Here is a 24,119-nt window from a genome sequence, read left to right as displayed (position 1 = left end):
TAAACCGGAAAATAACAAAACTTTATTGGATATGGACAAACTTCATGTATATATAAGGCAAACAGAGCTCAGATACACCAAGGCATCCCCGTTTTACAAAAAAAAGACTAGGATGCATCACCATGAGGCTTGGAAGGGCACAACGACAAAATATTTTACACTACCGGCTGCTGCTGCTGCTCTTCTTCGGGAACGGCACTCCGCTTGCGGTAGTAAAAGCCGTGCTGATCATACGTGAATTCAACCACGTCCGAAAGCTCTTTGTGACCACATCCCAAATCTTAATCGGCAGCAAAATCTATTCAGTCTCATATCTAGAAAGCCGCGAATCTGATAGAACAGAAAATAGTTGTGTCTCCACAAAGAGCTGCAGCATTAATGGATGGTCAGCAGCAGAAAATTCTATTATTTGCTGCAAGAGTCTAAAATTACCAAACCTAGTGTCAAACCAAAATATCGTAATACTCAAAAGAAAAAATATGAATTTTTTTTTCTAATATGTCAAAAACATATGAAAGTCATGTGTTGTCACCTTAACGAATTGACGATCTTTAGTTGGAAAGGAATCAATAAAACTGTCTTTAAGTAGAAGTGATACCTGTGTTCAAAAGATATTCATGTCATTATTTGACTGATAACTTAAAAAGATATTCATGAAACAAACTCACTGATAACAAGTCATGTACATGCATATGTTAGCATAAAAATCCCAACAATAACCAGTTAGATAGATATGAATAACCTTGTCATTATTTGACTGCACGTTAGTTATTGTATGAGAGCGCAAATTAGAACAAAGAGATTCCAAGTAGCGTCTCATGGCATTTAAGAATTGCCCAGCAGCTTCAGCCTGCAAATAGAACCACATCAAATCTTCAACATTTCATGACTGTGAATAAGAATGCTTTAACAAAAATTATAAAACAAGAGAATTAGTGATTGCAAGAACAAGGAAGTTTGATTTGAATGGACACCACTGATTGCAAGAACAAGGGACTATCACCAAATTCTTTTAAATGCATGCAGTGCCCTATGTAGATTAGTGCTCACACCATTCCTCCCATCTTTTCAATTGGCCAATTTCAAACTAGAGCATATTAATGGTCAGTGTTTTTCTTGTAGTAATTTGTAGCATAGCAAACAAAGAACAAACTTAAAAACCATGAGGCATGAGAAAACCTGAACTTCACTGCATTTGTAAACAGGATGCCGTTTAGCTATGGAGTTTTCACATGAGAGTCTAGCATGAATAGGACCCAAATCAGAAACGAGCTCCTTGTACCCAGGAAGCCGAGGCATTGAGCATGCCTTAACCTGCATAATTGAAACTCATAATATCTAATGAGTTAACAGATGGGTATATCAAGAAACTATGCTTTTAAGAAAACAAAAAATGGGTATATCAAGATACAGTTACATGAGTATGTTGCACCAACAGATGATGCTGAGACATATCCTTAAAGGATACTTAACCAATACTTAACCAAACATAGAAAAACTGCTTATTAGCTTTAAAGTTTGTATCTAATTCGTAAGAATCAAACAAACCTTTTTATTTATCATTAATTATATACTTAGGCCTAGGATGCCTCTTATAAGTTTGTGCTGCGGCTCATCCACAACTCCAGTGTCAAGCATTATCACTCCCTAGGCTTAATGCTATAGGCACACCCTTTAACATAAAGATTAAGGAAGTAAAATGCAGCAACCCTAAGAAGATAATTAAGAAGGTTTATGTGAAGGCACCGAATAATTATGAATATTTAGAGAAAAGTCTGCAATCTGCATTGCATAATAATATTAAACAAGCAACTTACCAACAGAAGGAAAAAAAAAAGTTCACAATCAACATCAAGTACAGAGGTTAAAAAAGTCTAGTTGCATAGCTATTGGTGTTGTTTATGTAACCGTAAAGTACAAACAATTCTTACTGGTTTTTTGATGAGCAAACTCTTTTAAGTACTACATGCATGCATGTTGTATCATATCTTGCTAATGGTCAAGTCTTTTTGCGCACAGCATGCATGTTGTATCATATCTTGCTACATGTTCTCCAGATAACAAGATATAATCTAAATCTAGTTTTGTACCTACTGAAGTTTAAAACTAAGTGCCACATTTCCCAGTGACTGCAAACTTGATAGAGCATCAAAGAGATAGCCCTACGTACCACGAACCATGCATTGCATAGGCTGCCAACATAACATCCATAATGCAAAAGTATGATGCAGGACTAACACACTTAATCTACGTTTATGAAAGTCCTTTTGATGTGATATGAAGAAAAGGTACAATAGAGACCATTAGCACCCCTTTTTAGGTAAGTATGTTTGTAACCATTAGCAGCCAGCTGGTGTTTTTAGTCATTTTAAAAAAGTTTACCTGTTAGAGTTGCTACCACTATCAAGAAGATTTTATACTATGATAATAATAAAAAAAAGATGAAGTGTCACATCCCAACTGAAAGTATGTGATATAGCACTATAAAATGCATGTTCGTAGTCACTAACCTTCTCCTTGGAAACATTAATTTGTATAAGGTTGGCTGTCTTCATCTTGATATTTGTAGGTTTATGCTGTAATCCTACCTATGAAACAGAAGCATATATGTAAGTTTCCAATAATCAGTCATTCATGTAAAACATGACTGAAAAAAAAAACAGTTGAACAGTGAAAGTGCATGAAACATGAATGCCTATGTTGAACGATTAAATAAATTGCAATCCAACCCAAAAATTAAAGGGGTAATTGTAGTACGCTGATTCAAAGTGTCAGATTATCAAGGGAAGCATAAATGGGCTAGCAGCAATGTTATCATACGTATAAGAAACAGATAAAGATTAGGAGATCCTTAAACTAATAATATAGTTATCAAATAAAGAAAATTGCACAAGTAACCTAAATTACTAATAAAAAACTTATTTTTCAAAATAGAATACTCCAAGGCAACATTCAGGATGAAAGAAGATTAAATTTTCATTTGATATATCTTGACTTTAAAATACAAAAGGAATCAATACAACAATTTACCTAGAATACCCAGCATAACCTTCATTGATATATATATATATATATAGGTACATGAAGCTTAAAACTCATATGGACTGTTTTCCTCTCCCACGTTGTACTACTTTGGAGTTTGCGTTTGACAAGAACAAAATCTGCAAAGTGAAGGTATACATACTGCCCGCAAATATGTCAGCAGGCATAATAGAGTTCTTTGAGCATTTCTTCCATAAAGAATTGGGTTGGGTTATCTTTGACCACTCAATTGGACAAGGACTTTAGATCTCAGTTATTTCAAACAGAAACCATTTCATGAAATGACATTGAAGTTTCTTCAAGAAATGAAGAAAAATAAATATAAGCATTGATGAGGACAATTACAATACAAGAAAAAAAAGCAAGAAACGGATGAGAAAACTTACAATATATGGAACTGGAGCATCAAGAAAGTCCAACATCTTTTTTGGTAGAATCTGGAAAATGTAATATCATAGTTGGTTCAAATTCCTAAAATTAGCAAAAGAATTAATATAAAATCTATTTAAAGGACATATCATTAGATCTTAAAAATACAGTATCTACAATAACACTTCCTAATCCTTGAAAAGAAATTTCAAGTTAAGCTTCTTACTCCTACCTGTATCATTAACAAGAAAAACTTACAAAAATGTTTGACTATAATAAATAAAAAATAAGGCAGACTGTAATTGATATCAAGAGACATCATATAAAAGTCATTCTAAATAAGTTTATTCATTTGAGTAGGCAATATGCTATAGTTATCAGTACAAGCATCATGTTAATTTTATGAAAAAAATGCATGTTTTTCTTCTTGAAATTATCTAATAGAATCATAGAGACTGTCCAAGCACTTAGGAACTAAGATATGAAAGCAAAAAAGTGGTTCAAAGTGCCAGTGGTATTAGCAAAAGCTTAATCAGAGAACTTTTGCCCAAAGGATAAATTTATACTAGCGGTTCTGAATGCCTCTTTTTGGTTCAGAAACACACTTCAGATAAGCTCAGTGAAAACCACAACTCCATAATGTAGAAAGTCATGGTTCCATCAAGAAATGAGTTTAGAAGTAACCCAACTCTCTCAAATAACATTGAAGACCCAATGTGAAGCAACAAACGATGATGCAGACAAACAGGAACAGTTTAAAATATAGCTAGCACAAAAACTTATGAATTGCGAAACTACATTTCTTTTCATATCACAGAAGAGTTGTAAGACATAATAAAGACGAACAAACAAACATGTCACAGCTTGATAATATAGTGCCCTCAACTGATTCCATATAGCCATCATAAAAGATCATATGTGAAAGTTTGCCTATGGATACTAAATTAAGAAGTGATAGTGAATCCAAGTCATAAAGAGGAAATATGGTGCTACACCACCATGAACGAAGTTAAAAGTTCATAATAAATGTAAAATTTAACTTAAAAAGATTGTCTTTTCTCAAATTAGTCTGATAGTCTAATAGTCACCTTCCATGAGAAGGAATATATTTCAGATGGTCAACAAATGAATGTAAGACAATCAAATCAAATGCAAGTCTCTAATTCTTAAAGGCAAAAATATAGATGTAAATGTCTGTAAAAGTACAAAAGCTTTTTCCTGAAAGGAGATTTAGGCTAATAAACCCACCGGAAGCAACAAGCTATGCCACTGGAATGGACGAATCATGGGTATGATGGACAACACTATGGCTGAGAGGACACCCTGCACTTAGTTTATTAATGTCACCCTGGACTAAGTATAAACACAAGCACTGAAATTTGATTCATGACAACAAAAGATAGCTTAGACAGTAGACAAACCAAGTTTGGGCATATGACAACAATTTGCTTTTCCAATAGAACTCCAGCAAAGAGTGTCAAAACCTGAAAGAGAAACTCCATCAGTTTTCCCTTCAGAGTAGATTATCATACACGAAAAAAATGAGAACCAGTAAAACATGTGGTTGAGTATGCAGATACATAACACAAGCAATTTGTGATAGCATTTAGTCCAATATATTAAAGTATCCAAAACAACTAATTTATCATTCAACAATTAGATCAAATAAGTACCAAACCAGAATTACCAAGCTCAAGTTAAAACAATGATCAAACTAAAAATCAACTCAAGGACAGAATTTTATCTGTGTAATCATTTCATACCCACTGATGCAATAGGTAAATAGAAAACTGAAAAATAAATAAAACTCTATCATGGCCCAAAATATTACACCCGCTGATCTGTCAGGTATGGAAAACTCACGGTTTCAAGAGATAAAGAATGGCAAATTGTAGAAGTAGTCCAGATTGACAATGCAAGAGCTTCTTCAGCAACTGCTAATCGTGTGTTAACCTTGTCGAATAACTTCAGCTTTAGAAAATCAAGTTAAACAAAAGAACTAGAGAAAAAAAGGGAACAGACCACTAAATAGAGTGGCTGTACAGATGGCAGACTTTACCTCAATAGCTTGTTTTGGTGAAGAAGGAACTGCATTAGATATACCATCGAACCCAAGAGATGATACCGAAGGTCGGCAATACTTGATGGGCTGTAGATGCTCCAGCGGGTTAAATATGATTTCACCTCCTCGAGGTGGGAGAGGAAGAGCATGATAGCCACAAACAATCTGTAAAGGTTCATTATTATTGGCCTGCAACAAAGATAGCAAAAGCTTTGGTTTAAAAGAACATAGGGACATAGTAGAAACTACCATTTCTCATTTCAAAGTCAAACAAAGTACCTTAGCCCACTCCATCACTTTTTCATCACCAACACTTGTTTCTTGCTTGGAGTTTAACTCATATTCATCATCATCATCATCAGATCCCACATCTCTAACTGAACTGTCCAAAACCACTTAAACTCATTCAAACATTGGAATGGATAAGAATATCATCATCTTCAGATAGGCTATTTACTCCATGATGCTAAAAAGATAATAGAAGTTTGGCATCTAGTATTGGAAAAAGAACTCGAAAGATGAATTAGGATAATAAATATTGTCTTTCACAAAATAAAAAAAGATAAAAAAAATCTAAAATAAGAATTTCTACCACCTGTACACAGACTCCAAGCTTTCCACACGGTGTAGTCTGCCACTTGCAGAAGAGTACATCATGCCAATATCTGGTGAAGTCTGCCCATTGTCAAAGCATCCATTTAATCTTTCAAAACTATCAGAACGTGATCCTGATGTCTCAGATATATTATCATCATAGTGTTGCCAAACCCTTCTAGTTTCCCGATCTAGTTCCCTCAGGTGACAAAAATCTGAAGCTTCACTGGCAGATTCTGGGGAATGAGATTCCAAAGTCCTACATGGAGAGGGTGACACCTCCCTCTCCAGTGGAAAAACCGATGAAGAAACAAGACTGGATACACTATCAATAGGTATAGCATATTCCATCCAACTACTAAACAATAGCTTATTGGGGGATTCAGAATTCTCATATAATTGTTCAGGAATTGTGACCCCATGTGAGATAGAATCTGTAACAGCCATTTCACTAACAAAATGTGTTATCCTGTCAAGGCGCTCCTGTGCAATTATGCTGTCAGAGAATACAAAGTACGATAAGCATCAGGTACTAAAATGACAGAACACTTAGAGACCAACAGTGTGTGAGAGAAAAAATTAATAAAAAAGCATAATATTTGAATATATCATATTAACTAGAGTGAACAAAGGCAAACCTGTTCAGCATCTCATAATGGAGCTCAAAAAAAGGGACTCTTGTAAGTAAGCAATAACAACGTGGAGCAGAAACCAAGAACCGGCTAGACTTGCAAGAAGAATGGGGGAGGGGCGAAACAGCACCTAAAATACCTGGTGCTCTCTGAACTATCTCCTGGACATGCAGGCAAACACCATAAAATGGAGCATTGTCTGAGGCCTGAGAAGCATAAAAAATGACCAGGATATATGAGAAAACATGGACATAAGAGAATTAAATATGCTCAAACTGCATGCTTTATCCAACTACAGGAATACGAAAAAGACAGATAAATATCAAGCACAACAATTCTAATACTAGTTGATAAAAGCCTAAAAGTAATCTATTTCATGAGTAACTGAATGGTGCCATCTACATATCACATCAAAGTGAACATATCCAAGAGCTACTCCTGTTAAAGCACACAAATTTCATGAATCAATTTTTGAAACACATTAATCACCTTTTGACTTTTTCTACCCAAGGGCAGGCACTTCCATGAAAAACAACAGCAGAACTCAGGGAATTGCCATGTTAATGGGACTTGGTCAAGTTGTGAAAGAACAACCTACATGCAATTGACATCAACCCGACTTGACTAAAAGAAACATGACCCGAAATGGAAGGACGCAACCAAACCTAGACCACATTTGGATCCAAATGAGGTAATTGCCTGAAACATTCCTAATTTTCATGTGAAAGTTATTTACAGAAACAGCAAAAGTCGTTAAAATACTGGATCTCTTCAAACACTAGAATCTGAAACTTGTGTTCTTACGAAGCAAAAGTTTACCAACTGCAAAGCAGGAACTCCATCAAATCACTAAACTAAAGTTGTTCTCATTCCAAAAATGCTATGAAGCATGGAGAAAGACACAAGACACGTAGGTAGCAAAATGTGCTATTTTTGAAAGGTATGACAAGGCAATAATTTTACAAAACATTAAAGAGGATAATAACATCATGATAGACCAGAAGTTCAAAATACATGATGCTGCTAATATTCAACATGTGAAGCCTAATGAAGATGTTTAACAAAGTAAATATGTGCTTTTGAAGTAATAATGTATGTCAGCATGTATCTGACAAGTATTGCCATTTAACAAACACCGGAAGCATTTTGAAGTGTTTGTGCTTCACAATAAAAACTAAATAACTCTATTTCAATGCATGTCAATGAGCACGAATAACAATTCTCAAGCAGAATTCATATTAATATATCATGTCTTCCTAATTTTCCCAACTATTATGGGTGGAGCAAGTAAATAACACAAAAAACATAAACACAATATGAATGTCTTCCAGAATTAAAAATAAAAAATAACAACAATTGTTCACACTAGCCTTGGTTTTACAAATGATGAGCTCTTTGGTTTAATACAACCAAAATTAAGTAAATCATTGCCTTACTACCTTGAATAGTATAGAACAACTATGTCCTTTGATCCAAACAAATTCTAGTGAAGTTCTCAGTTTAAGATGGATCAAATTTGTTGGCTGCATTGTTTCATAACTACCAGTATGTAAGCTTCATACCATATTGCGCAAATGTGAAAATTAGAAAAATACCATCTAAATTGGTTTCTGTTAAATTTCATACCTACTTTTTATAATAAATCTAAACTTCCACATAATATGTATTCATAAGAAAATAAACGCACTATGTTAGAAGTCATAAATCTAACATCAACAGAGAAGCATACTAGGATGAACTATGATCCCTGATTTATTTCAAAACGTTTTTTATTTAATTCATGTGCATACACCATTATAAAGATATAACAATGGCATTTCACTCACACTTAAATCTAAATCTTCCATTTCCTCAACAAAAGATTTGAATCCTCTTAACATCCAGGTTTCAAGTTCTTATCAGCCTTGTTAAGAGAAAAACACAATTTTCTTTCTTTGAGCACATAAAGGAAATGGCAATTCCAACTAGTTTACGTTATAATATTATAGACAGATGAAGTTCTAAAGAAAAAGGCCACCAAATATAAATCATAGAGCATGTAAAATCAATTCTATTTACATGGAAGAACAGGTGATCATCTCAAGAATTAAAAAACAGACCTTCAAGCAGAAGACAAAAGCTAAGTCATCCCTAGATAGATGCTCCTGCACAAAGATTAAAGTGAATAAATAGAGCTTGTTTCACTAAATGAACAACAAAAATCAAAACTTCATGATCAAGGCCTACCATAGAAAAGACATTTATTTTAATAGTTGAACAAATATATGACTATTTGGCATTACATTAAAAAGGACTAGCCAGATTATTCTCAAGTACAAAAACTGTGATTGACATGAAAAATATCATGTCAATCGATGACACGCACAAATATCATGAAAAATACCCCTGTGCAAGGATGACACGCACAAATCGAGAAAAATATCATGCTGAATTTGCCAAGGTTAAGATAAATAAAAAAAATGATATAAGCACCAAGTGTGCTATCATCCCAGAAAGCAGGTTACAACTTAGAGACTTGTAATGGTCTCAACCAAGGTATGCAATTTCGAATAGTACCGCTCGTACCGTACAATATGTACCGGTCCGACGATATACCGGTACGCGGACCGCCCACTATCGGACGGAACGTGCTACAGTGTTACACTGTAACAGTGCTATAATAAGAGGAAGAAATATTTAAAACCGCTCGTACCGTACAGTATGTACCGGTCCGACGACATACCGGTACGCGGACCGCCCACTACCGGACGGAACGTGCTATAGTGTTACACTGTAACAGTGTTACCTAATTTACATTGATTTTGCTAAACTTATGCTATTACTATATTTATTTCTAACTTAAAAACCGTATCCTAACTTTTTTTTCAGATATTTTCATAGGGTTTTACACCTAAATTAGGTGTACCGCTCGGTACATGGTACCGTACTATACAGAGCCAACCTCGAAATATCGGCACGGTACGATATTGCATACCTTGGTCTCAACCAATGTTTGACATTTCGCTTACCGAACTCATACCAGTCCATGGCCAGACCAGTATGGCTACATTCCATGCTAGCATATTGACACATGATACGCCAGTTTATACTGTAGCACCGAGAAAATTCGAGGGTGAGAGGGGTGTGTGTGTGTGTGCACGTGCGCGCACATGTAAAGAGGGAGAAGAAGAAAATTAGAAGAATACGAAGAGGATAGGAGGAGAAGAGGCAGAAGAAGGGAAGGGAGAAAGGAGAAGAGGAGGCGATGGCAGCAGAGAAGAAGAGGAGAAGGATGTGGAAGCAGAAGCGGAGGCAGATGAGGAGACAAAACGGATGGGCCAGCAACAACGAGCAGCATGAGCAACAAGTTGGCATTTACCAATCAGTATAACCTTGGTCTCAACAACATAGACTATTCAATGTGTTCAGCACCCCAGAACCTACCCCAAGTATCTGGATCATCCAAGCACAAGTATGGTATTATGGCATGCTCTTCCCAAGGTCGCAATTTCAGATAATGGTATTGTATCAGGCAGGGCTTGGGCAGGTGCCATATCAATCCGTGCTGGTGTCCTGAGTGTCAGCATGCTGGTACATATCGAGTTCCCAAAAAATTTCTGGAAAAAGCTGAAAAACCAAGAGTTTTGCTGCCTAATTAAATTTGATCCATGTACTGTTAGGCTGCTGGATTGGTAAGTGCTATTCATATTGTATCACAAATCTCGACTCTTACTACCCAAATTGAAGATTCAAACCAAATTTTAGCATGGTGTCTCTCTGGTTGATAATCATACATCACTTATCAACACATGGATAACTTATCTCCCAAGAACATGGACCACCAAACATTGAATGAATCTTAACTAGGAATATGTGGAGAGCTTAAATGGCATCAAAGCAATCACGCTCATGGATGAAAATGAGCAATTAATAAGAAGCACCAAGCCATAGGAAAACGATCCAAAATACCAATGAAGTTGTTATCTCACTAAAGTTTGGGCCATACAAGTATAACAAAATCACATCCTAATGCAAATCTAAGTTTCTTTGCCAATCCAATAAGACTTCTAATGAGCCATTCTTCATTGTGCCCCAAACATAGAACCTGAAGGTGATCTCATCTCCATCAAAAGAGCCAAAAATGACCTAAAACCATCCCCAAATAGCCAGAAACTTGGATCCAAAGCTATGAATCCAAACCTACTGCTAGGGGCTACCTCCCCAGAATACAACAACAACAAAGCCGTAAGTCCCAACTGGCTACCTCGCGAGAAACAATCTCGAAAAACTAGTAGCAAAAGTGTAGAAGTGGTACTTGTCGAAACTTAACATGCTGATTGGAGTCAGTACCTCTAGAAATTAAATGTCAATCTTTGTTGACAATTAGGCTGTAATTTCAGCACTTGAGAATTAACCGCAAAAAGAATCAGCATTACTTTCTATTTTTCTTAAAGTGCTCAATATCTAAAGATGATAATCCATCTCTGGCTTACCTGGCCAAACACGACCTCATTGAGATCACTCATAGATGGTGTTCTCTCTAGCAAGCGAGCCTGCATCAACCATTTTAACACGTGATCATATTTCATGTAAAAGCATTCTGTTACACAACAAATCATCATTCTTCAGTATATCAGGATATAATCTTGTTAATAAGCTGAAAACCAACAACTGGCTCAGAAAATTAATATTTGAAGGAAGTGTCAGTAACAAGTTACAAGAAAGGTTATCTTCACAACATATCCATATCTTTAAACTTCAATATGCAAAATACAAGGTGATTTGTTAGATTCAATAACAGGATTAAAAGATTGTTAATGTGAAAAAAAGAGATGAAGTTGATAGCATTCATTAGATCAGGCCCAAAGCAGTGACGCACTTAGCAATGAATCCTCAGAAAAGAACAACAGATTTCACCATTTCCTATTCTAGGACTACAATCCAAGGTTTTGAACATGCCCACTACATCCAGGTAACTACCAGTCCGACAAGAGTCCAGCACTTGAACTGGACAATTTCGCATGGTCCGGTTTAGAATAGAAATTTTATATTTTTCCAAGTTTGAATGGCTGAAAACAGCTGTCAACCAACAGGTGTTAGTTGTCGTCCATCAAAACCATTTCCCTCATTTTACCCGCCTTTTCCCTCCTTTCCTCTGCATTGGTCAAAGCCTCTGCCATTGCTGCTACGGTATTAGCCTCCTCACATCACCACTGACATCTCCTCCTCTTAACAGTCGTTAGTTGTTCTCTGCTGAAATCTGTTTCCCTCCTTTTATCCACTTTTCCCTCCTTTCTTCTGTCTTGGTGCCAGCAGTACCTCGGTATCCCCCTCGTCCAGTCACTCTTGCTGCCACCTCCTCACATCGCCACTACCATCTCCTCCTCCTCCTCCCCTCTTCTCTCCCTCTTTTTCTCAGTCCAGTCGGTACCAACACATACAGAGTGTCAGTACAACAATCCATACTGATAACTTACTGATCCTGCCACTGGCCATTATTATTGGCTTCGGACCAAGATTTTGAACCTTGCCACCATCGATTATTATTGAAGCACTCCAGCAAGTTCAAAATTTTGTTCTAAATACTAAGATCAAGTTGAAAGCTTGAAAAACTTTAAGGAATTAGTTACCTAAACTAAGAATAATTCTAAAACTTCATGTCAGAGTGCAAAGTATCTGAAACTATAAACCAGTCTCGATCCTCATCAGATAACTTTTAGAAGTACAGACTTTACATGTTCATAAACTCATGAATAACAAGAAAATGGCCTAGCTTAATAGCCATATTTATACCACCTTAAACAAGCAAAACACTATTTCCAGTCCGTATATTGGTGGACCAATATTTCCATATTATAGAAACGCCCGATGACAGCAAGATGTTGAAATGCTAAGTTCCAAACTACTGGACAACAAGCATGCTACATGTTGAATCGCGACAAGAATCCACGATGCATTCTTTTTGGACTGTGGTGAGCTCAAATTCAAGACAAGTGCAGTTTAGTGTGAATATTAAAGACAATCAATGGAATGATTTTCAAGAAAGATACCTACCTGTTATAACTATGGTAACATTTGGTGTTACAACTACTCACTGATGGCTCGGGCTCCCGGAAGGAGGCCTTCTTCACTATCCACCTAAGTTGTGCAGGATGCAGGAAAGGCCCAAAGCCAATCCCAAGGAACAATAAAGCTTCATAGGGTCTTTCTGTCCCGATATGATTTTGAAGAAGATACCTAACTGTTATAACTATGGTAACATTTGGTGTTACAACTAACTGTTATAGACAGGACAAAATGAAAAATTCAACGTGAACCAACTTTTGCAACTATGGCAACATTTGGTAAACATGTGACCTTACGGTCATACCTTCAGCAAGTGCTACGAAGACAATCTTCTAAAAGACATCTTGATTTTTCAACTGCTCCAAGTCTCCAATGCCATGAGTTAAAAGCAAGGTTTGACATACTGAAGCATACCGCTCAGAATGAGCAATACGTACTGGTCCAACAGAGGAATGGTATGGGGAATTCATCGGTACACCCTAGTGCATCATGCGTCGATATGCTCGGTACAACTTGGTACAGTTCAGTACATAACGTATCGACAGCTGGTTACTACACCAGTATGGGCCGGTAATGCAAACAATGACTAAAAGATAAATCCATTGTTAAATGAAATGACAAAATCACTTTTTAGTAAATCTTATTCAAACAATATATATTGTTACTCATGAAATTATATTCCACCACAATCGTCTAAAGGCTTAGGTTTAGTCTAGTCAACTTGAAGAATAGTGAATTCGAGCAAAAATTTATTTCACATTCCCTAATTATAAGCAAAATAAGACAATTGATTAGGTGCTTAACAAATGAATAATTATTGCCTAAACCAATATATAAAAGAAGATGTACGCTATTTTATTTCTCAAAACAAACAAGCTATAGGAGTATGACCACAACTTGTGTACACCAAGCTTAACAATTTCGTATACCAGTAGTGTACTGGTAAGGGCTCGAACTGGTACCTTACTGCTCTCTACCATTTTATCGAGTGTTGGTACAACAATACATACTGAGTTTCAAGAAAACCTGAAAAAAAAGCTGAAAAAACAAAAAATAATTGCCTGGTACAGAACCTATGCTGCCCTATACAAGGTAGTATAGGCCCTATACTGAGTGGTACAAGCCTTGCACCAGGCGACCGGGCCCTAAACTGACTGGTACAAGCCCTGCACCGGACAACTGGGTGGTCTCCTGATCTGCATACAGCTAAGTTAACAACCCAGTAAATACTGCCCGTACCCTACCATCTTGGATGGTATTGCAAATCTTGATTACACCTCTGCCTCAGTGTCGAATTTCAAAGAAATTCAGTTTTCATATAATTTTGTATTCATTTTCACCCATTACTTACCAACTAAAGAATAAGGTGTCAGTGTAACAATCTTAATGAATTGGATAATAAAATGAGCAAGTAATTGTGATAATAACTGCAGGTATGTGTGATAAGCATCAATAGCTATCTGCGACTAAAAATATCAGTTTTAAGAGTGTGAGAGATTTTCAATTTAATTTAGTGATAAACATCTAGAACATGTATATGGATATTATAAAACTAGTTGAGGTACCCAGAGTAACTAACAGAAACTTGTTTTAATCAAACCAAGGTATGCAATTTCGAATGGTACCTCTCGGTACGGGAGGTACGTACCGGTCCGATGGCATACTGGTACAAGGACCGCTCGCTACTGGGCGGAACGTTTAAAAGTGCCCCGTATCAGACAATACGGGGTAATATCGGGCGATAACGGTCGAAATTTCGACGGTTACTGCCCGACACAGCTCGATAATGGTCGAAATCGACCGTTACCGCTCGGTAACAGTGCTACAGTGCTCCAATGGTCAAATTAACCGTTGGAGCTCTTTCTCATAGTATTTAAACCCTTCTCCCCTATTTCACTCCATTACATTCTTATGCTCTCTTAAACTATCTTAAACTTTTTTTTTCTCACATTTGTGCTCTCGTAAACTCTATAAAACAACGATTTGTGAATTGAATCAAGACTAATTTGGGAAGATTAAGAGGAAGAACTTTCTAATCAAGAGGTATGTATTCTCTTTCTTTAATTAGAGAGCAATTAAGATCTTTAATATTATGATTAGTATGTTTAATATTGATTAATTCAAAATTAGATACTTAATAGGTCAAATATTTATATTTCATGCATATTAAATATTAAAAAAAATATTTATGATAGTAAAATAAGTTTAATTAGGTTTTATTAAAGTTATTGAATTTAATTCATTTGTGATTATTTAATTCATTTGAATTTTAGAGTTTATATTGCAACAAAATAGTCTAACAATTCAAATGATTTTTCTGTAGATATTTTAATATTTACATAAGGACAATCCGTAATGAATTGAAATACGAACCTTACACAAGAAAAATATTGAAGAATGCTATTACTATATTTACATTGATTTTGATAAACTTATGCTATTACTATATTTATTTCTAACTTAAAAACCCTATCCTAACTTTTTTTTTTATTTTCAAGTATTTTCGGAGGGTTTTACACCTAAATTAGGTGTATCGTTCGATGCGCCCTAGCGTACCGCTCGGTACACTGTACCATACCATACCGAGCCAACCTCGAAACACCGGTACGATACGGTATTATATACCTTGGATCAAACCATGTTTGACCCAAAGGTAGTGTTTCATCAAATAATTAACATAATAATTCAAACTTCAAATCAAGGCTGATCGAAGAGAGCATTGTGCACTGTGTTCACTCTTTTCTTTATTTGAATTTTTTTAAAAAAATGCAGGCATCTGAACTATAGAGAGCATAACTAAAAAATCAATAGAACTATTAACTGTTTTCTGTATTTCCAGCATTAACTTCCTATTCCACTCAATTTCACAGTCCAGCATTAAAATTCAATACAGAATCGGAAATGGTTTCTGTCTGGATCTTTATCAGAGAAAGCTGCAATGCAGCAAACCAGATTGAGAGAAAAAAGGCAAGAAATGAAACATAATACTCCATATATAATATTCTGTTCACACATCATTCAGTCATAAAAAGGTGGCCTAGTGCACAAGGTTTCGATAAATGCAGGGTTTAGAGATGGCCAACGTACACAACCTTACCCTACAAGGGAAAGAGATTGTTTTCAGAACTCAAATCTGATTATCTAGATCGCAAAAGAGCAATCTTACCATGACACCAGTGTCCACCTTCAATTAATTAACCTATGCTCAAAACCAAAGACCACCAACAAATCAATATCCACATGTGAATGGAGTTATCCTTTTGCAAAGTGTGTACTGAATGGTTAATAGTGCATCATCAAAGTTATTGACATAATATAAATGATTGGACTAGTACTGTATATGCCACATCGGCTAGTAATTTCATCTGTAACATGCATAAATGGCATGCATCCATCCTTTCACTAATCATGCCTTGTGACACTTGGGAACTATCCAATGCCTGCTGTTACATCCCAAGAAGGAAGACACCAAACGAGCCATTTTAATAGTTAATCCTGATTTATACACAACAAAGTAACAAACTACAGGAAAAACTAATTAGCAACAAAGAAAACAGCTGCTCTCACTGGTCGATGAAATGAAGAACCTACACATGCTTACACTAGCAATGAATATATGTAAACACTTAATACACAAAATTTAGGATCATATAGATTGTGTCTAAGGTATCAATCATAGATTGGAAAGATCAGACTTTCTCATCATTGACTCTGTATGACAAGCTAGTGAGCTAGTACTTGCTCTAGTTACAAGAGATATTTAACAAACCTTAACACCTTCAGGAAAACAGAAAGCAGGTAACTCATTCTCTCTCATTGCTGCTCTCTTCCCAGGAGGGTATTTAAAAAGAATCTGCAGTAGCAAATTAGAAGTATGTGATAACAAGTGATAGCCAAAAAATAAAACAAAGGTTCAACAAACTTGCAAAATGACAACAGCGCAAAGAAAAGAATATCAAAATGAAACCTGACACAGTAACCAGAATGCTGGTATCCATCTTAAGTAAAATGGAGCAAAATGAAAAATCTCTACAACTACCTGCAGCTACTAATAATTGCTTCACCAAATATTTTACTGGCCAGCGAGCACCTCTAAAACTAATTAAACAATTGTAAATAAATGAATTCACAGGTATGCAAGCACTTCCATGAACCACCTCCAAAAAGAACTTCAAAGGTAATTTTTTGGGGGCAAAGAGAAGTATACCAAACATGCCCCATATATGTCAACAATAATTGAGGATGTATGGTGATACCAAGTGAAATCCTCAACAGACAATATAGGCTAGCAAACTTGAAGTCTACACTACATGGCAAAAATGTGTAAACTCTAAGTCACTTGAAAGGAATTCTTTGGATTAAATTATAGCAAAAAGGAAAACCCCTCTAATCGAAAGAGCAAAAATAGCCAGATGCATGGAGATAGTTGCTAGAGAAATCCAGTTTGTTGGCATATTAAAAAAACTTGATGGTGGCAATATATGTTCAGGGAGATGAGCAAGGATATGAAAACAACCACAAATAATGGACAGATTACAAATAATTATCAATAACAGCAAATAACAATAACTTAGTTATTCAATATTGTAAAAAAGCCATTAAGAAAGCAAAATCACTAGTACAATTTAACAAATTAAGTAGCTTATTTCATATCTTCTGAAGCCAATGGTCAGAGACTCAGAGTAACATAGGACTTGAACCCATTGCATTACAAGCCAGAACCTTGGCCTACCACTTTGATAATGTATTGGGTCCAAGTTTTTACTTTAAGATAAGATCCTCTCAAGGACAAGACCTAATAACTAGAAATCTCAACATAAATCAAAGATGAAATAGAAAAAGAAGAGGCTGGTTCATGAGAGTGAAGCATCATGATATAACTACAAACAAACATCAAGGCAAATTGATTTTATTGATACATATAAACAAAGGGCAACCATAATGTCTCCCAAACTAAAACCACTTGCGTATCGGCTGACCATGTCATATTGAATGAAAGACAGCTGTAGAGGTATAATACAAATAAATATGCCAAAAAGGTATGGTAATTCACATATTTCTACCCATCTAATGAGCAGACCTGAGGTTCCAGAGTAGGTATACACCCATGATACTGAAGCTTTCTAAGGTCCAAGATTTCTGATTTTGCCACCTCTGACTCCCAAGTTTTGCGTTTTGCAAAAGCCTCCTCAATGGCTTCAACATTTGCATATGAATGAAGGCCAACAATGAAGAAGTGCTCATATAGTGATGATGGTTCATTATGTTGCATATGATCCTGCATCAAAGCAACCCAATTCAAGAAAGCAACACACTATATGTCTGAAGCAGCAATTCAAATCTAATAAAAATTGATTGTTACAAATCAATAATTGACTGTGGATGATAAATTACTGACTGTGAGCAAGGTATAAGCTACAATAAAATCAAAGGGATCTAAAAACAAGAAAAACAGCAAGTGGTTCTCATGCGTTCGCTTAATTATCTGACTAGGTGAAATATTTCATAGTTATCTAAAATTGCATGTTAGCTTCATTCTCCAGTTAGTTACTAGGAAAAAGAATGTCCGTGAGTAGATAATGCAAAAATATCAATGTTATCGATGTTTGTAAGAATTCAAATCCTGGTTTACTTCTTCCTAAGACTGGTAGGTAGTGGTTGGAATAGTACTGGTTTTGGTTGGCACAAATATAAATCTATTGAAAATTAATGTCAGTAAATGGTCTACATCGGTATACCAGAAACTGATTTGGGTGACGATAGAGGAAGTATGGCCGGTATACCATGGAATTCTTATTCCATGCTGCCAATCCTAATAAGTTAAACACAACCTTATTAGGATATTCCCTTCTTATTTCATGACCCTTCTCATCATACGATCCAACACAACCTTTACCAAGTAATATGTCAAACAACCTGCACAACCAATTTCACTATAGAACTTATCTTAAATTGTTAGAAATCATTCTAGACAATCTCTAAAATAGATCCACATAGCTTTAACAACTCAGCTTGGAAACCTTTGAAAATCATGCTTAGAGAGCAGGCAAGAAGGTTAAGTTCAATAAAATCTTGAGCTCAAGTTATCCTCTAAAGAAATTTGAAACAGCAAATTTACATAAGCAACAGTCTCAAACTGCATTAAGCAGAACGAGGGATTAAAAAATCAGGAAGATATATAATGAAGAAATCAGCCAACAAGCAAATTCAAATATTTGTTCAATATGAATGGACTCTTACCAGAGAGCCACAAGTGCATCTAAAGAATCACTGCTTTTAAAAAAACTTAGACAAGTAGAAATGTTACTGAAGTAAAATTGTAGCAACATCAATGCAGTACTTAATAGACCAAAAATAACACCCTGAACTATCTGACTGCATAGATGAGTATAGTCTACAAATGTATTCCAAAGAAGCATACCACGCATCACTGGTCAAAAATGCTATTACAACTGCTGCAAGCAATGTAGCAAATTTGCTTTAACAAGAGATCTGATGCGTAACTTCTATCATCACTTGACAACTGAGACCAGTTACTACACTATCAACAAGCAATCAACATTAACTCAAAATAATTAATGTATAAGTGTCTAGATTCCACAACTCCAACAACAGTACACACCAAGGCTTTTAAATACCATTTCACTCTTTTTCAAAGAAAGGTGGATAATTTGACTTTTGAGTAATAAATGCTCTCTTCAAACAAGAAAATATTTTTTTCTCGACATCTCCAAACATCAACAACTACAAGTCTTTGTCATGCTCAAAGTAACTTACAGAACAATCAGTGTTTTCAAAAGGCATACGGGTGCTCGCCTAAGCATTCGAGTTAGGTGAGGCAAGACCCAAGCGCCTCGCAACATCTCAGTACGAAGAGTTTCAACGAAGCGCTTAAGTGCGCGCCTAAGCCCAAGTGCTGAGCAGCTTGAGCCAAATCAGGTTGACCTCGAGCCTGGGTTCGACTGTGCAGGGAAGTCGATTCAATCAAACCAACTGACTATACGAGCACTTACCCTAACGCCGACCCAATGAAAGAGACCAAAAGTGAAAACCTACTGCTCGTCCATCGCCTTCATACATGTTATTCGCCGCTACAGCTTCGTCCACCGCCTTCGTATGCTCCATTCGCTTTGTCCGTTGTCGTCGACAACCTCATCCACTTCGTTCGTTTCTGCAGCTTCATCCGCCACCCTTTCCAGCTTCATCGCCGTCATCGACAACCTCATCCGCTGCACCATATTGAGGTGGTGCATTGTTACTCTATTAGGAGTTACTTTGGAATTCTAAGTTCACCACATTATGATCATATTTATCAATCATAATATATAGTTTTTAAATTTTAATATTAGGGAGCGCATTGTTTCGCTCTAGGGGGCACCTAGCGCTTTGAGCATTTTGGGACCTTAGTGCCTATCACTTTTAAAAACACCGGTATCAATTAGAGCATTTACTATGTAAGCAAGTGTCATATATGTAGCTCATCTTGAAAACTGAAGTCGTCAATTCTGCCACAATCTGTCCTCACTCCACCAGCATGGTTTGATACAAGTACCAGATCCATGCTGGTCCCTGGCCGGACTGGTTTGGGTCCAATACATGCCTACATACCAACACAGGGTATACCAGCACGTGCTGCAGTCATTCTTTTAAGATCTGAGTACACAGTGTTCGTAGCCATGTGCCAGTACTCGATAGGTCATCAGACCTATACGTTGGAAACGTAGAATCATGCTCCATGATACGCTGAAAAGACTAAGAACAACCAGAAGACCCATGCTAGTTGGACCGAAGTATGGGATAATAGATGGCATATCATATTTTACTGCACCACCTTTGACAATCCATACTTTTCTAATAAACCTTTTTTAGGTATACTTGGACTTTAAATGCCTTGGTTTTTGTTATTTTTCTCCTCTACCAGTTATGTTAAATGTTAAGAATCACAGAATTGGGGATATTGAGATAGATGTCAAGTGTTACACAAAAGGATAGCACAATGAACCAATGAGAAGTGAATAGAAGTACAGATTGAGAGAAAGTGAGGAAAGCATTGTTTATGGCGGTTTAGACTTTGAATCGCAGAAGTTAAAGACGAGGAACACTATATCACTGGAAATCTGGAACTGCAAGCTACGTCACATGTCCTAGCTTGCTTTGTTTCGTGAACAAATGTGGTAAAAAATGCACAAATGACAAGTTAATCTTAAAAAGTTTAGTCTAACATGTCTAAGCTGCATCCAAGCAAGGCAGAGAGAGCAGACTGTGGCATAATATAGAAGATCCAAGATAATTTCTCATTTTGTATTTATTTTTCACTAGGAATTTGTTTATACACCACTCCAATTCAGAACGCAGTAGAAATTTGTTTAAGACCAAAAATCAGTGATTTAAAAAGCGCTAGGCGCCAAAAGGTGCCAAGGTCCAAAAACACCCGAGGCGCTAGGCGCTCGTCCACCTGGTTTAACCCGGGCGCTAACCCGAAGTGCCCAGCGCCTGGGCTTGGGCAAGTGCCCAGGCGACGCCTCTTTGAAGTGCGCCGCCTGGAAATAAAGCGAGGCGCTCGGGTGAGGCGAGGTGCCCGAAGCGCCCAGCGCCTGGGCTCGAGCAAGCACCCAAGCGATGCCTCTTTGAAGAGTGCCGCCTGGAAATGAAGCGAGGCGCTCGGGCCTCGCCTCGCCTCGCCCGAGGGCGCCCGAACGCCTATTGAAATCACTACCAAAAATGACAAGTTTGGTAAAATAAATACAGAGCTCCATGCTTATAACATCTCTCCTCAGGTACCTGTAATTATGTGGCCTCACATTCTAGCTGCTTTTCAAACTAATAGGCCATGCTGGTTAATATAATAAGTTCATGTTGCATGTCACTAAAATTTCAGGAAAAATATCCCATGCCAAATGATATAAATGGACAACTGACTAGGCTGGTCTGAGTTTGGAAATTATAAATGTGACTGTGTATATACCATTTATCCTCTTCGTGTTCTTCAGAAGATAAGCTGCAAGGTTTTGCTTTTACTTGACTTTTGGACAACAAACTAAGGTGGACCTCAGCCAAACTGAGTCATTTTCCTATTACAATTTGATTGTAGCTACTGTAATCAACTCACTTTAATCAACCTCAGATTATCCCAAATGTCTTCACTAAACAAAAGACTAAAGCACATGCTTTAAGGCATACCATAGCAAGATATGAAACAATTAGTCATCCCCTCCATATATCACAAACAATTTAGCAATTTATGTAGCACAACGTATTCCACCTGATACAACTGTGTTAATAATCAATCTCAGCTGGGTAACACAAGTGATGCACACCATCCAGAAGAAGGATCAGTACCCAAAACAAGCATATCCATTAACATGTTTGATATATAATGTTTGTACTCCTTTTTTTATCAGAAACTCTAGCCATTATTTTTGCAAGGAAAACAATGCTTAAACATGCGTAATCAATTATCAAGGGACAGCAGCATCACATAAATGAAAAAAAAAAAAAGACAGAGAAAGAAACAGTTTTATCAAAGCCACATCAAAAGGCAAGGTGGGAGGTTCATTGAGGTCATATATTGAGCATCACCCAAGAAAGGCTAGCAAACTTCACCAAGGTCCATCATGAGCCTTGTAAGGTTTTCCAGGAGCCTAATGTCTAAAGGCACACCTTTTTGTTAGTTTTGTTTTAACTACAACCATAATATTATGGGATGCAAGAGATCGAAGTAAAATGTAAACATATTACTAATAAATGTAAAAGTTATATTCTTTAAGAACTAGAAATCTGATTTATATGACTCTTATCTAAAGATAAAGAATTGTTAATTATTTATTAAGCAACCTCATGCAACCATGAGAAGTAATCTAGAGAAAAATAAATTTAGTTCCTAATCTTGAATGTAGGTAAAAAAAGAAAAGAACACATTTCAATAGCCACAAAAAAAAGGTCCAGCTGCAGCTTGTTTATAGTATGAACTAACATAATAATGTACTCTCAATAGCAGTGCAACTCAGCAAACATCAATTGTTTTCTTTAGCAATATCATCCATCCAACGGAGATCCAAATGAGAGGAGCATAACTAAATTTATGGATTTTGCATTTTCTTGGAATGAACCACATAAATCTGGCATATTCTTGAGAATAAAGCACATACAACACATTTTATTAGCTAATATTACAACCAAAATTAAAACAATCGCTTGCCTTAAAGGAAAGAAACCACGAGGAAAGGAATTAGGTCAACCCATGAGTATAGCTTCTTTGCTTAATATAATTGGTGTGTGATTGACTTTATAAGTTTTGCATTTTTCTTGAGAATGAAGCCTATAAATTTCGCATCCACATGCAACACATCTCATCTGCCTTATAACAATTAAATTAAAACAAATACTTGTTTAAAGAAAGAAACCAAAAAGAAAGGAATTAGGACAACCTATTAAAATAGCCTCTTTGCTTTACATAAGGGGAAAGCGATTGAATTTTTAAGATTCTGCATTTTCTTGGCAATTAAGCATATGTTTTTAACATCCACACGCGACGTGTGAGCGCGATCCACAAAAACTATGGTCTCCTTTCAATTATAAGGATTAAATGGAAGGAAACACTTGCTGTAAGAAAAGCAATCGTCCAAGAACCGATTAGGTCAAAAGGAAGCAGAGACGTGACGGTACCCGTGATTTGGCCTTGATCTGATACCACTGCCGCTTCTGATTCGCCATCATCTCAAAATTTATCGTCGCCCGGACGCTCTGCTCCCTGCTACCGCTACCGAGGCCGCTGCCACCGCCGCCGGGACCCCACCTCCACGCCCGCTGCATGTGCCAGCGCCACTTCTGGAAGCTGTTGCTGCGGGCATGCCCCGCCTGCCGTATCCTCGCCAGCGGCGACGAGCAGCGGGAGACCGGGGCGGAAGACGCGCTCGCACGAGGGACCCGCGGCGCGACCTCGCCCCCGGCCGAGGGTCCCGCTGCCTCGACGGGCAGATCGTCCGGCGAGGGCCGATCGCCCTGATCATCCCCGAGAGCTTCCTCCATGTCGATCTACGGCCCAAGATCCTTCCAAGAATCACGATGATCTCGTACAAGACGATCGAGACGACATCGAGAGACGTACAGAAGGGTGGGAAGGATCAAGAATTGGGGATTGGTCCCAGGAGGGATCGGGAATTGGTCGTTTCTTGAAGGGCGGGGGGCGGGGAAGGCGCGATGCGAGACTCGAAGAAGGAGGGGGGAAAGGGAGGAGGAGATCAACAGAGTTCGTTTCCTAATTCTTCTGTCCTTCTCTTTATCGTTTTCTACGCGACGAAAACTAACATATGGCCCTTTTTCTTCGGAGATGGGAAGGGTCGAGTAACGGCGTCGATGCACGTGGTGGGAGCCGT

At 37.1% G+C, this 24,119-nt stretch overlaps 1 protein-coding gene across 4 annotated transcripts; it reads right to left on the bottom strand.

Moving 5' to 3' along the window:
* Positions 1–23,924, bottom strand: LOC103971690 (uncharacterized). 4 transcript variants are annotated; one of them, XM_009385774.3, is made up of 18 exons: positions 23,410–23,924; positions 17,825–18,022; positions 16,514–16,597; positions 11,172–11,231; positions 8,799–8,843; positions 6,706–6,905; positions 6,069–6,563; positions 5,753–5,855; positions 5,471–5,662; positions 5,275–5,382; positions 4,833–4,895; positions 4,660–4,734; positions 3,429–3,479; positions 2,511–2,588; positions 1,180–1,314; positions 743–850; positions 533–598; positions 1–367 (listed from the first exon to the last, which is right to left on the bottom strand). In XM_009385774.3, the coding sequence occupies exons 1-18, from the start codon at positions 23,770–23,772 to the stop codon at positions 299–301; spliced, it is 2,493 nt and encodes an 830-aa protein (XP_009384049.2). In that variant the 5' UTR covers positions 23,773–23,924; the 3' UTR covers positions 1–298. The 4 variants fall into 4 exon arrangements, 3 of the variants coding, with proteins under 3 accessions (XP_009384049.2, XP_009384050.2, XP_018676497.2); XM_009385775.3 differs by having other exon boundaries at positions 5,275–5,364; XM_018820952.2 differs by lacking the exon at positions 11,172–11,231 and having other exon boundaries at positions 159–367; positions 23,410–23,909.
* Between the last annotated feature and the right edge of the window lie 195 nt (positions 23,925–24,119).

This window comes from Musa acuminata, chromosome BXJ1-11, assembly GCF_036884655.1.
Source record: "Musa acuminata AAA Group cultivar baxijiao chromosome BXJ1-11, Cavendish_Baxijiao_AAA, whole genome shotgun sequence".
In the NCBI taxonomy this organism is placed as follows: Eukaryota; Viridiplantae; Streptophyta; class Magnoliopsida; order Zingiberales; family Musaceae; genus Musa; species Musa acuminata.
This window is presented reverse-complemented; position numbering and strand designations above follow the sequence as displayed.

Excerpts from the sequence above, each read along its gene's own strand:
- LOC103971690 (XM_009385774.3), bottom strand. The coding sequence starts at position 23,772 with ATGGAGGAAGCTCTCGGGGATGATCAGGGCGATCGGCCCTCGCCGGAC. Across the intron at positions 6,906-8,798 it reads CTTTTGTCTTCTGCTTGAAG|GCCTCAGACAATGCTCCATT; the intron begins GTCTGTTTTTTA and ends TATGCTTCTCAG. Across the intron at positions 5,663-5,752 it reads AAGTGATGGAGTGGGCTAAG|GCCAATAATAATGAACCTTT; the intron begins GTACTTTGTTTG and ends TCTTTGTTGCAG.